Below are 13,646 nucleotides of genomic sequence, written 5' to 3' on the forward strand. Positions count from 1 at the left end.
TTTTTTTTTTTTTTTTTTTTTTTTTTTTTAAAATAAGGAACCAACAAGAACGAAATCTCCTTCGGACTGGAAATGTCCCAGACGGGATTTTCATCACATGTTGTGGAAGTAAGAGAGTAAACGGGGGTTGGTTTTATTTTTGTGCTCCTGCCTGTGCAAGTGAGCATCCTGTGCTTTTTAGCACCACCAGCCGCTGCAGGTGGGGAGGTGGATATTTTGGGCAAATTATTAATGACGAAGTTAAATTGCTAACATGAGCATAAGAAGAAAATGGTGATGCTGCTGGTTTATCCCGTGGGGAAGGGAGCTGCTGGGAGACCGGTGCCTTCCTTAGGACCAGCCTGCAGCATCCTCTCCCGATGCTACGACCTCTTGGAGAGGAGGTGTTGGGATGTGCCGTGGAGGAAGGCTCTCGGTGGGGGGGTGCAGGGGATGGTCAGGAGCTGGGCTTTGAGGGACCCCCACGTATGTCCTCACACAAAACCAGCCCATCAGGTCTCTTCAGCCTTCTCGGCCTCAGCATGAATCAGCTTTGCCCGTATGGAGAATTGTCTCCGCTTGGCGAGAAATACTGTCCGACTACTCCTGTTTGCCCACAGGATGGGATCTTGCTGGGGGCGGTGGGCGCCTACGACTGGAACGGAGCTGTCCTGCAGGAAACCAGCAGCGGGAAGGTCATTCCCCTGCGGGAATCTTATCTCCAGGAGTTCCCGGAGGAGCTGAAAAATCACGGAGCCTATTTAGGTAAGAAAGCCAAATGAGGCTCTGCTGCCAGGGCTGAATTCATGATTTTACACTTAATAATAGGAAGCACAACAGATTTGTCAAATAGCAGCCAGCTCTCCCGGCGTAGGTGGTACCGTGCCCGGCTGATGGCCAGCTCCCGTCGGTACCAGACCTATGTTGCCCCTTGCTCAGGGATGCAGTGTACGTGAGCATCCTCATCTGGGAAGAGTCCAGTGTCGACCACAGCGTGCAGCCCAAAAGTGATTTAAATGCAGAAGTAGCTCAGATACCGGCCAGCCCGGGTCATCTACAGCGCTTACGGGAATGGTTTAAAAAGCCGTGATGAAATTTCATGCCTAGGGAGGAAATACCTGCTGGGTTAATCTGTTCCATGTGCGGCCGTTGAAGCTCCAGATTAAAAATATCAGCCTGGTTTGCAAAATGAAGCCTCTCTCCGGAGATGTGCATGCCAGGCTGAGCTGCCCCGTGGCAGGGAGTGGGGTGGGATGCTCCAGGGTCGCCTGCCAGTGTTTTCAGGGCAATTGCTGGGGACACGAACAGCCCCTGGACATGCAGGTCATCTCTTGGGGTGACAGCAGGGTGTCCCCTGGCCTCGGCTGCGAGTGCCTGGAGTGGGGATGGCTGTGGCTGTGCAAGGGGTACCCACGGCTGTATGTGGGAACTCAGCTGGGCTCTGTCTTTCCCATTGCCTGGAGTAAGAAATCCAGAAACATTAAGGAAACGCCGGTGCATCCTGCTGCAGAGCAGCCCGGCTCACCCGGTGCTGGGACCTGGAGGTTTCAAGGCTGATGCTTGGCTTAGGAATGTCCCCCCAGGAGGGGAATATTTAGGGAAATAGAGACCCTAAAGGCCAATGCCCAGAGAAAGGGGTTTGTAAACCCCAATAATCTCTGGAGACGTTCAAAGTTCTACTGGATGTGACCCTGAGTGATCTGATCCAGCGTCAGGGCTGGCCATGAGTTGAGTTTCTAATAATTTAAGTAGCATCTAAAACTGACTGTGAATGTGCAGGAACCGGGAACTGGGTTTGAAAAATAGGATTTTGCAGCTCCGGCGTTATCTTCCTACGTAAGCCCAGCTGCAACCACGGGTAAGTGCCACAGCCCAGCATGGGACGTATGATGTCCTTGATCGCGGCGCAGAAAATGATCCGTCTGGGTCGGACAGAGGGATTGCTCAGGGTCTTTTGCAGGGTTATTTCCATACGGAGTCGTGAGCAACGATCTTGACGGATTCGTGGCTTTTATTGGACTGTAAATGTTAACATCATGCGTCAGCAAAGTCTTTCACGCTTGGTTTCGGGCGCGGTGTTGCCGGGGTCTCGAAGGAGAGGTGCAGCGGGCGCCGCAGCCTCCCGGCGTGCAGGGACCTCGCCGGTGTTTGTTTGAGTTGATGTGAGCCAAGAAGTAAAACACTCATCAGGCCGGGAATTGGACTCACCTGCAATGGAAGAAGGGGTTTGCACGGGGTTTGCCGGCTGCGTGAGGCAGTGCCAAAACTCTGGGCACAGCTGCAGTGCTCAGGGTGTAGGTAGGACCCAGGGTCAGGGCGCTGGGCTTTCTTTGAATAACTTTATCTTTGAAGAAATCTGAGTTTCTAGCTTCCCGATCTGGGAGGTGGCCAGAGCCGTGTCAGCAGCTGGGGGCTGATGGAAAGCAGATCACCGGGCAGGGGCTGGGAGCTGCTCGGCCGTGCTCACCCCATGCCCACCCCCCTCTTCCAGGTTACACCGTCTCCTCCGTCATATCCACCAAGCACGAGCGGATTTACGTCGCGGGAGCACCCAGGTTCAACCACACTGGGAAAGTCATCATTTTCAGCATGCACAACAACCGAAACCTCACCATCCACCAGGCACTGAAGGGAGAGCAGGTAATGCCGGGGGACACGCTGCCAAGGATGCTGCGCTGATTTTTCCACGTGTCACGCATGCTTCTCCATCAGTTCTCCCCCTTCATTTTACAAATCGTTCTGTTTAAATGGCTCAGCAGCGTAGCGCATCCACGAGCAGCTGGGGATGCCCTGGCTGTCACTGCAGCCACAGCTCTGAACCGCATGGTTGTGGCAGGGACAGGGCTTGAAATGTCCCCACGGTCCCCGCCGGGGAGGGTGGCAGTGCCCCTGCACGCCGGGAGCATTGCTCCCATTCCCTCCTCTCTCTCCTCCAGATCGGCTCCTACTACGGCAGCGAGATCAACTCCCTCGACGTCAACGGCGACGGTATCACCGACGTTTTGCTGGTGGGAGCCCCCATGTACTTCAGCGAGGGCAGGGAGAGGGGGAAGGTCTATGTCTACACCCTGCGGGAGGTACGTGGCAGCATCGGGGGTGAGCCCGGGACCCCGCAGGGGCCGGGGCGTTTGGGCGCTGGTGTGGGAACCGTGTCCCCTGGTGTCACCTCCCCGGGGTGGCTCCGGGCTGCCGGCATCCACCAGCTTCCATCAAACGTCTCAGGGCACGGCAGCCCGGCCCAAAGGCAACAGAGATTGGCAGCACCTCGCTGTTGCGGCTGCGGCAAGACTCGAGGAGGATTTGTCTGTTTTCCTTGTTTATAAACAAGCTCAGGGGTTTTCTCGCTGCCAGCAAAGGGAGCCCAGCCTGCGCTGGAGCTGAGCTGCCTCGTCTCGAGGTTTTACTGCTCCTGGCCAGGGGAGCTTCCCAGCCCCCAGGAGGTGATGCACGGGGTGCAAGGTGAGGTCCTGCTGCTCCTAGCCCCGAGGAGGCGACGCACGGGGTGCAAGGTGGGGTCTTTGCAACGTGGGTGTCTCTCTGGAGAAAGTCTCCATCCACTTTGCCTCCCCCAAAATTGTTACCTGCAAGGGTACCCTCCTGCCCGGAGGCTGGACCAGGCATGGGGTTGAGAGCATCCTTCGGATGCCCTCCACCATCACTTCGGGGCACAGACGGGACATGTGCCACCCCGTCCCCTGCCCTGGTGCCCAGCAGTGCTCTGGGGCAGGACCAGCTTTCCTGTCACCCTCAAGTCTGGCTCAGAACACAGTTTCTGAACCAAATCCATCAGGCTCCAGGGGCGTGGGGGCAGTGAGCAGGTTGTGCTCTATAGCCAAGGCTGCGGAGCCCCCCCGGAGCAATGGGAGTCCCCATATCTAAAGCACAACTTTTTATGCAATTATTTAGTAGGTTCCTATAAAAGGAAGGCAAAGCAGACGGGGGGCTGGCACAGGGCTCCTCCATCCCCCAAGGACGTGCCGAGCAGAAAGTCCCACGGCCCCAGGAGGGCTCTCACCTCCTTCCTTAGAGAAACTGCTCGCACTTTACTGCATCTTGTTTGCTTGCCTGTGAGGGTTTTCTCCTCTTGCCACGCTTGCTGCTGACATTTTTGGGTTTGGGGTTTTTTTTTGCCTTTTCTCTTTGGCTGGCCCAGCAGAACCGCTTCGTTTCCAGCGGTGCCCTCGTAGACCTGCAGAGCTACCAGAACTCCCGCTTCGGCTCCTGCATCGCCGCCGTGCCGGACCTCAACCAAGACTCCTACAACGACCTTGTCGTCGGTGCGCCTTTGGAGGACGAGCACCAAGGAGCGATATACATCTTCCTGGGCTTCGAAGAGACTGTCCTGAAGAAGTACAAACAGGTATGGCTCCCGGGTGCTTTGGTTGTCCTCATCCTTCATCAGAATAAATGTCATTTGTGCCCGTTTTAAGGACTGATAGAGCACAGTAAATTCACACACAGTATTGCAGTGTTAATTATTATCGCTGGATATTTTCTCTTGTGAGGGGTCCAAGACAAAGCAAACATAGGGTATAGAAAACATGCTTGAAATTAGGGGCAATGCTTAGCGCTCCGTGCAATGGATTACTGTAGATAAAACATTTCTCAAGCTTGTGAGAAATAGGAAATATGCAGAGTAAATTCAGCAGAAATCTCTGGATGGTGTCTCCAAAGAGAAACTGCTCTCGCTCCCCGGAAAATTACATTTGGCACGATCGCTTGGAAAAGGGGCATCTTCAGTAGCGTGGTGGAGGGCGGCGTGGCAAACCCCTCCGTCGCAGGCAGGGATGCTCCTGCCGGGGACCAGCCTGGATTCTCCCCTTTTCTTTTCAGCGGATAGCAGCTGCGGACCTCGCGCCAGGCCTGATGTATTTTGGATGCAGCATCCACGGGCAGCTGGACCTGAACGAAGACGGGCTCATAGACTTGGCCGTCGGCTCTCTAGGGAACGCCGTGCTGTTGTGGTTAGCTCTATCTCCTTTGGCATTCTCCTCCGTTGCGACACGCTGACATTTTTCGAGGGAAAACTGATCTCCCAACAATCTGAGCTATCTTTCCGCAATAACGACCCCCTTTCCAGCGGGGCCGTGGGATTGCAATACCGTTGGGCCCTAGAAGGATGTCAGAGTTGCTTTTGCATTGAATTTCATCATCAGTTCCCCAGGAGTTTCAAACCAGCTAATTGATTTGTGGTGATTTGCCCAGGCTCCCTCTGGTCTTATTTAGTAGGAACAATTTAATATTTTCAAATATTGATTAATGGTTGGAAAGTCCCTTGAAGCTGTTAGGACGGAGGGTAGCTGTGCCCAGCAGAGATGGGCCACCCTGGGGTCTGCCTTGGAAAGTGCTACGTGCACGCAAGGGGCCAAATCCTGCTCTCAGTGCCGAGCCACTTCACTGGCATAAGCAGGAGGCAAATACATGCAAAAAATTTTATTCTTTGAATGCTGCACAGATGAGCTGAGAGCAGAGCAGCATGCTGTGGTGGCCTTTGGTCTTTCTCAGCGCCTTCTTGATGTTGAGAAAGAGAGTGAAGAGGTGTGAAAAGGGTGAATCTGGAGGCGTGGGAGACTTTTGGAGGATGCTGCAGATGTGCGCGGGCATCCCATGCCACAGGACGTCTCTTGACCCTTGCAGGTCCCGCAGCGTGGTCCAGATCAACGCCAGCATCCGCTTCGAGCCCTCCAAAATCAACATCTTCACCAAGGACTGCAAGCGGAATGGGAAGGATGCCACCTGCATGTCGGCCTTCATCTGCTTCACTGCCGTCTTCCTCTCGGCTCACTTCCAGACAGCCAGCGTGGGTAAGCGGCACGGCTGCTCGCGTGACAAAAGCCCCAGTTCGTGTGTCGTTTAGGTCTCCAGCCCCGAGAGAGCACCCAGCTTCTGCCAAGGGAAACCATCCAGGAGCTTTGCATCTCTGGAGGAGTGCACCTTGCCATATGCCACATCCCTTTTTACCCACAAATTTGTCCCTATCCTGGCCGATGTAGCAGGGACGGTGACTCTGCCGTTAAGCAGCACCAAGAAACACCCCGAGGATACAACCTTACCCATGTTTAACTTCTCTCACCTCTGCCCTGGGGGCCAGGCTCTCCCGCAGCTTGCCTTGACGTGGTACGTGTGCCGGGGATGTCACCACCACCCCCCCGGCCAGCGGGACAGGGGAGGACGTGCCCGGACCGTGTCCCGCAGAGCTCGTCCATCCTCCTCGCTGCAGCGGCAGGACACATCTGCCGACCAGATGTGCATCTTTCCCTGATATCCCGGAGAACTGCTGTGAAGTTATTGGCCAGCTCTGCTATTAAAGCTTTGCACGTTGCTGTGACCCCGCGTCTGCCCGGCGGATGCCCGTGACTCAGCTGGAACCGGGGGAAGCGATAGCAGCTCAGTCCCCTGCAACCCCCCCAACAACCACTGTTAAAGGAAAATCAGGTCCCAAGCGAAGCCAAAAGAAAAACTTCCTTCCCCTAGAGCAAGAATTTTGATTTGTCCTATCAAATCCCATGTTTTCCTCCTAACCGCTGTCTTTGCGGAGCTTGCAGGAGAAAAAGCTGAGTGGGGTTTCCTTCGTTTATTTAATTTTACACTTATTTCTACCCAGAAGAGCTGCCTCATGGTCAGTGCGTGCTGGGGGCTGACAGTTGCTCTTTGCTTACGCACTTTTTTGCATCACCCTGGCACAGTGAGTGCAAATCCCACCCCGCTTGGCGCTGGGTTGGGGACCTTCGGTGTCTTTTCAACAACACTGAAGGAAGCAAATGATCTCCAGTCAAGCATCTAGGAGAGGTGAGTGCTCCAGGGCACTATCCTTCCAGAGCTGGTACAGGCCAGCATGTGAATATATAAGAGGGGAATAATTATATATCCTGCACAGATTTTACACAGTGTCTTGTAATAATGCATTTTTAAAGTTCCTTGTTTGACCTGGAGAGTGGATGCTTTGCCCAAAAGAAGTGTCTTAGAAACAGGCGATGTTAACTATAACCTGATTTTCCCAATTTTTCCCTTAGCCACACTGCTCCCGGGGGGGCAAGAGGGGTTTGAGTGCACAAAAGCCCATTCCTTGCCCCGGTGTTGTTGAGTGTAAGCCCGGGGAGAAGCCCTGACGGTGCTGCTCTCCTTCCAGCGCTGCGGTACAATGCCACCATCGACGAGCGCAGGTACACGCCACGGGCTCACCTGGACGAGAGCGGAGAGCGGCACACGCAGAAGGAGCTGGTGCTGTTGGCCGGGCAGGAGCACTGCGACAAGCTCCAGTTCCACGTCTTGGTGAGTGTGAAGGAGGACGAGGCTGGGGTCTTCTCCTCTGCCAACCCCAGGGGCAGAGCCGGTCGTCCCAGCAAAGATGCTCTCCACCTTCTGCAAAATAGCGATGCGCGGGGATGTGGTCGGAGGAGCCTCGATGGCTTCGTGGGGCTGGAAATGAGCCTCATCCTCACGCCTGGATTTCTTCACCCTGGGTTTGATGTGGTCAGGGATGGAGCTGCCGACACGCGGCAGCTGCTGGGTCCCCGAGCGCTGACTTCATTGCAACCCCGGTTTGCACTGTGCTCCTTTCCACCAGCCGCTAGCCGTGCCCTTGGGGAGGGCGTGCACTCCTGACGCCCCAGTCAGGCTGGTCCTCTTGTTCCAAAATCGATGAAAAACTCTTTTTTTACTTTTTCCATTGAGAACCAAATGCCTCCATGCCAATCCCCAATGCTCTCACCCTCTGCACCCCTCTAACCATCAGGGTCCCCCATCCCTGGGTGCAGGAGCCAACAAAACCCTCTGCATCGCTCACAGGGAACAGCTGATGCACAAACCCGGCCAAAATCAAACATTCCCAGTGAATGATGAGAATATTGCCGAGGCCAGGGAGGGCCGAGCTTTCAGACTGGCCCAGCCCCAAGCCCTGGCCTGAGCCGTGGTGAACTTCTGGGAAATTTGAGTCTGGAGCTCAAGATAGAGCTTGTGATTTAGCCCAAGAAGCATCTAACTGCAGCCGGTGCGGCTGGGGCAGTGCATGGGAAGAGCTCACAGAGCTGCAGGAAAGGTGCAGCTTCGTTACCGGGTGGACGAGCCCTGGGTGAGGGTTGCAGGACAGCTCCATCCCCTTTGGGGACAACCCCCACCTCCCGAGCATCCCCCTTTGGAAACCAGCATCTCCAGGGTGAAACATTTCCAGCATCATCAGATATGTACGTGTGGACGGCTGTTGAGCAGCACCGCCGAGCTCAGGTTGTCCCTCTCCCTAGGTAAGGGTTAGCTGGAGAGACAGGATGATCACACACCAAGTATACGAGATTGCAAAGCTTTTATTTCCTCAAATAATCTCACATGCCCGTAGCTCGACCTTACCTTGCTCTCTGATGCTGTTCCTCCACAAGCAGGAGCCCTGTCCTTCTCAACGATGCTTTCTGTCCGCCGCAGGACACGGCTGACTACGTGAAGCCAGTGACGTTCTCCATCGACTACGAGCTGGAGCACCCTGAGAACGGCCCCATGCTGGACGATGGCTGGCCCACCTCGCTCAAGGTCTCGGTACGTGGCAGCACCGACATCCCAGGGTACCTTTTCTCCGGCACTCAGTCAGCAGATTTATCTCTGGACGTAACGTTTACCTCTTTATCTTGGGGCTGTAATGTCTGATCCCTCCCCTGACAGCAATGTATTGGGCATTCTCTGCAGCCCGGCACCAACTCCCGTGTCCCTTCTCCTTGGAGTACAACCTGGGGCACAAATCATCACCGAGCTGCTCTTGTTGTCCCCCCCCCAGGTCCCTTTCTGGAACGGGTGCAATGAGGATGAGCACTGCGTCCCTGATCTGGTCCTGGACGCCAGAAGCGATGTGCCCAGTGCCATGTGAGTAGGTCACTCGGAGCACCCTCCCAACCAGTATCACAAACTGGGAGGGATTCAAAACCCAGCCCCAAACCATCCTCCATAGATTCTGGCATCGCAACTGATCCTTCATCCAACACCACCGCAAGGTTCATCCGACACCAACACGAGCTGCTCCTCATCACCTCTGCTCGCAGTGGGTTTCTGAGCCTCTGCCTGCTCCCTGCAACAAATCGGGGGTTTTTTTAGGGAATCCACAAAACAACTAATATTTGATGCCATGGTGATGAGCCCCAGGGAGACAAATCAGTAAATAACAGTGGGGAATAAATGCAAGGCTGGCATTACCCACTTGGCAATTACAGGCTTGACTGACGCAGCAGAAATAATTATATGCTACATCTCATTGCTTAAAGAGCTTTTAAAGGTTATCTAGGGGTACAGGAGCCTGAACCTCTGCCTCCCGTTGACAGCAGTGGGCTCTCGACCAAGCTCAGGACCAGCGCTGCTGCCTGGGGCTCACTTGTGTCCCGTAACTCAGCATTTATTGCTCGGTGTCTCCTGTAAAGCTCTTGGTCCTGAGGCTGAGAGCAGAAAGGGGTCCAGGGCCCTGACGCCCCTGGCTGGGCTGGGCTGCGCTGGAGGAGGTTGATGTGAGCGGTCGGTAGGGATTGTGTACGGGTCTTAGTGGCTGGAGTCCTACAAATCACCGTGGGCAGATGCTGTGATCTACTGGGGTACCAGACCTCTAATTTGGTTCCCCCTGGAGCCTCTGGAGCTTTCCCGACAGCATCAGAGGGAGCTGGGTCATGCCTTAGAAGAGCAGCTGACGTGGAGGTGATTTCTGCCGAGAAAACCACTTTTGAGGTGACTTGTTGGGATAGAGCTATTCCTTCAAACTGGCACCCTGGTTGCCCTGCCATTAGAGGTAGAAGGTGGCTCTGAAGGTGGCACCGTCCCACATTTTCCTTTTTCCTTTCCTTTTTCCTTTCCCCTTTCCTTTTTCCTTTCCTCTTTCCTTTTTCCTTTCCTCTTTCCTTTTTCCTTTCCTCTTTCCTTTTTCCTTTCCTCTTTCCTTTTTCCTTTCCTCTTTCCTTTCTTATTTTTCATGGAGAAAATAAATGCCCAAGCACCCATCAAGTCTGCAAAAGCAGATGCTGCTGCCATTACAGTCTGTGCTGATAAACTTGCCGGGAGAGAGCTCTCAGCCAGGCTGAAACTAAACTCCAGCTTTACCCTTTGCTAACGGTATGAGATCTGGTTTTTGCCTTACATCCCAGCTGTGCTGAGCTCCTCACTGGGTTTGTGAAAGCTAGGCACCGTTAGCCAGAAATCACAAGCCAAACGATGCTCCGATGTGCGAGGAATTTGTGATTTCTTTTCCCGTAGCAGCAGAGCAGGGATTTCCTTGCGCTATCCTATGCACCGTGCACATAAAAATCCCGGGGCCAGGTCTTGGCGCGGATGATGCTCACCTGCATCGCTGCCCTCCTCTTGCAGGGAGTACTGCCGGCGGGCTCTGCGGAGGGCACCGCCGGACTGCTCGGCCTTCAGCCTCTCCTTCGACACCTCCGTCTTCGTCATCGAGAGCAGCAGGAGGAGGGTGGCCGTGGAGGCGGCGCTGGAGAACCGAGGCGAAAACGCCTACAGCACGGTCCTCAACATCTCCTTCTCCAGAAACCTCCAGTTCGCCAGCTTGATCCCAAAGGTGAGGCTGCCGGGGGAGATCCAGGGCTTTCCAGAGGCCCTTCTAATCCCGGCCGGATGATAAAGCTGCGTCCTAAACCAGAGCCCAAAAATGTCTCCAGCCCTCATAAATCAGACATGTTTATGGGCTTAGTGTCTAAGCACTTACAGCCCTTTCGGCTCTTTATTTTGGAAGTACAAAAACGTTTGAATTTTAAGAGCCTGAAAGAAGGTCAAAGGCAGATGAAATTATTCCTCTCTTTATTTTTCTACTCCAATAGTTTAAAAATACTTGCTGCACATGGCCAAGTTCCCGTCAGGGATGAATTTTTGCAGCTGAGCTATAACTCCTGGAAGTACGGGCTGAAAATAGGAACGTGGCCACAGCTCAGCATCGAGCCGGGCGATGCCACTTCTGTGCCCTGGATGAGCCCATCGCGCCCCATCCGCTCCCACCCTCCCCAGTATTTCACCCCCACCGCTCGGTGGGTCTCGGTGCGACTCCTCCCTTTTCCCAGCGAGGTTTGGGAAATATGCTGATGCTGCTGAGCCCTCCCTCATCCCCCCAATGACTTCATACCCGCCCGCAGATCCCATGTCCTGCGTTTGTTTTTCTACGAGCCGTGCCAAGGGAAAATTGTGGGGCACGTTGCCCACAAAATAAGAAAAATGCCTTTTCTGAGTGATTACTCCAAATTAAGTGAGGGGGGGGAAAAAACCCTACGATGCTCGCTAACCGAAAGCACCATGCAGGAGGGAGTATTTGTAGCCGGTTATAGAAGCATCACTGCTAACGGGTTCCTGGCTGCTGTTCTTTATAAATAAGCAAATTGCCGACTGAAGGGAACCCATGTTTGTGTTGGAGGCTGTACATAGACCCAAATAAAAAGTACCTGTGGCCCCCGAAAGTCCATAATCTCAGCAGATGAGTGGGAGAAAGCTCCGGGCTGTCGCTGATGGCTGTCAAGGCATTTTCCCTGCAGCTGGGGCTGGGATGTTTCAGCTCCTGGGTAGGATTTGTCCAGTGGCAGCAGCTCGAACCGAGACCCTTGCGAGGTCTAGCAGAGGGCCAAAAACTGGAATAGCTCATCGTCTCATGGTAGGGATGGACACCTGCATACAACCAGGCTACAACCTCTTGTAGGGTTCCTACAGCTCGGCAGCGGAGGAGGCAGAGCCGGGCCGGTGTCCCATCCCCCCCCAGCCTGTGCTTGGGCTTTGCCACGGGCAGGAGCTTCCCCAGCCTGGCTGGTGGGCTGGAAGGTGGTCAAGCAGCGGGAACGTAATTGTGGAGATGAGGAAATCCAATATTGCTGCTTAGCCGGTGGCTGTGCAGAATAATAGCTCGTGTTATCTCTTGATGCTTCCCTGTGTCTCCTCGTCAGAGACAAATGTTCTTCCCAATTACAGTGCCAAGAACAACCGGGTTCATTCATTCACCGCTGCGGTTAAATTTCTAAAGAGGATTTAAATCAGAAAGCTGGATGCTGCTTGCTAGAAATGCCCCTCCCCAGGAAGGGCCCTAGAAATTCAGCAGCGTGGGAAGGATTCCCAGCCTGCAGCGAGTGGGGTGGGCGGGTTGGTCTGGTTGTTTTTTCTAAAAGTTAAAGCCTGTTTTGAGCCCCGCGGGTGTGTTTGCTGCTTTCATAAGGAGCCAGGGCACAAGGCTCGTGCCCGGTGTCACGGACACTTCACGTCCCGTTTTTAGGACGACACCGACATCAACATCGACTGCATGACTGAAGACAAGCACCCCAACAAGAAAGTGTGCAACGTGAGCTACCCCTTCTTCCGAGCCAAGGCCAAGGTAAAGCTATGCCCTCTTGCCCACGGGACAGGAGCCTTCTGCCCCTGCCGTGGCTGCGGGGCCACATCCATCCATCTTTGGACTGGGTGGCTTTGAACAGGCTTTTTAAAGATAAACATTGGGTTTCTTCCCTTTCTCTGTCCGTTGCTGGTGTTCGAAAGGCGCGTTAGGGGAGCCGGGATGGTTAGGATGCTGTCTTGATGCTAGAAGAGCACCAAAATCAAACCCAGCTCCTCCGAGTCAAAGAATTTGACTCCGGTCCTTTGGAACCATTTAATGTTGGCTTCACACTGCTGATGGTAACTTCCCCAAGCTCCTTCCTCGCAGGGTGAGGCTCCCTTCCCTACCTGAGAGGTTTTCCTTGCTCTGAACACCCAGGGTCCCTCCGGACCCTCCTCCGAGCCTGCCCAAGTCCCCTCGGGCTGGTGGCATCCTCCGAACCGCGGCTCACAGCGGTTCCCAGCACTTGGGGTAAGCCCAGGTCCAGTGAGCATCATTTTTTACATGCCATAAAACCCCTTAAAACGTTACACGCAGCATTAAGGTGGGGAAGGAAAAGCGGGGCGATGCCACTCTCTGCAGACGTTGGGGCTCCCTGTGAACTCCCCCCGCCCCTCCTGCACCCCCGTGGGAAAAGGGGCCAATACAAGTGGGACCTAGCGATAAAATCTTTCCAACCCCCGTATCTGTCTGAAGCCTTTCCTTGTCAGAGGCTTGATAATGATGGATGAGCTCCAGGCACCTCGCTAGGCTTTAAAGCTCCCAAAAAAGCCCTCTCGGATGCCTGTGGCTGTGCAGAGAGGAGCAGCCCGACTCCCCATGACCTACGGGGGCTGAGAATGCATCTGCGTGGCATCAGGTAGTCCAGGTCCTGCCAAAACAAAGACAAGCTGGAAATGGAAATTTGGCCCAAGAGCGGCAGGAGCTTTAATATTATACTCAGCTGTGCAGTCCCAGACAGTTTGAGGTCATTGCCACAGCTCTCGCAGATGTGACAGTTATCACATTTTATTGCTGTTGGCCTCTCTCCGGCTGCCTTCCCCCGCCAGCCCACCCCGTGCCGCAGATGGGAGCGAGCGGCCTCTCGCTGCAGGTCCCCCGGGGGGTTTCTCTTCTAAAGGGGGGCTGCTGGCTTCTCCATTCTCAGAGCAAAAAAAAAAAATTAAAAAAATATGCAGTGTGTGGGGCTGAGAACAAATCTTGCAAATCCCCGGCATGGCCTCTTCTCCTTCGGAAAGCCGAGGCTCTGCCCAAAGCCCGGCAGCATCTCCCGGTGGGATGAGGGGGATGCTCTCACCCGCAGAGCCCCCGCACCGCTCCTGGCCGATACTCGGGGCTTTTTTTTTTT

General features: G+C 54.4%; 1 protein-coding gene across 1 annotated transcript in view; it reads left to right on the forward strand.

Annotated features, from left to right (window-relative positions):
- ITGA11 (integrin, alpha 11) overlaps positions 1–13,646 on the forward strand; it is a gene marked incomplete at both ends in the record, with an annotated part of 26,484 nt that overhangs the window by 8,037 nt on the left and 4,801 nt on the right. The window contains 12 exons of the mRNA XM_009703425.1: positions 38–108; positions 600–744; positions 2,471–2,619; positions 2,916–3,056; positions 4,136–4,339; positions 4,813–4,943; positions 5,617–5,783; positions 7,109–7,251; positions 8,395–8,505; positions 8,741–8,826; positions 10,306–10,513; positions 12,200–12,298. Coding sequence (XP_009701727.1) covers positions 38–108; positions 600–744; positions 2,471–2,619; positions 2,916–3,056; positions 4,136–4,339; positions 4,813–4,943; positions 5,617–5,783; positions 7,109–7,251; positions 8,395–8,505; positions 8,741–8,826; positions 10,306–10,513; positions 12,200–12,298 — 1,655 coding nt within the window. The remainder of the gene's footprint in view (positions 1–37; positions 109–599; positions 745–2,470; positions 2,620–2,915; positions 3,057–4,135; positions 4,340–4,812; positions 4,944–5,616; positions 5,784–7,108; positions 7,252–8,394; positions 8,506–8,740; positions 8,827–10,305; positions 10,514–12,199; positions 12,299–13,646) is intronic.

Source organism: Cariama cristata, unplaced genomic scaffold (genome assembly GCF_000690535.1).
Source record: "Cariama cristata isolate BGI_N322 unplaced genomic scaffold, ASM69053v1 scaffold11657, whole genome shotgun sequence".
Lineage (NCBI taxonomy): Eukaryota > Metazoa > Chordata > Aves > Cariamiformes > Cariamidae > Cariama > Cariama cristata.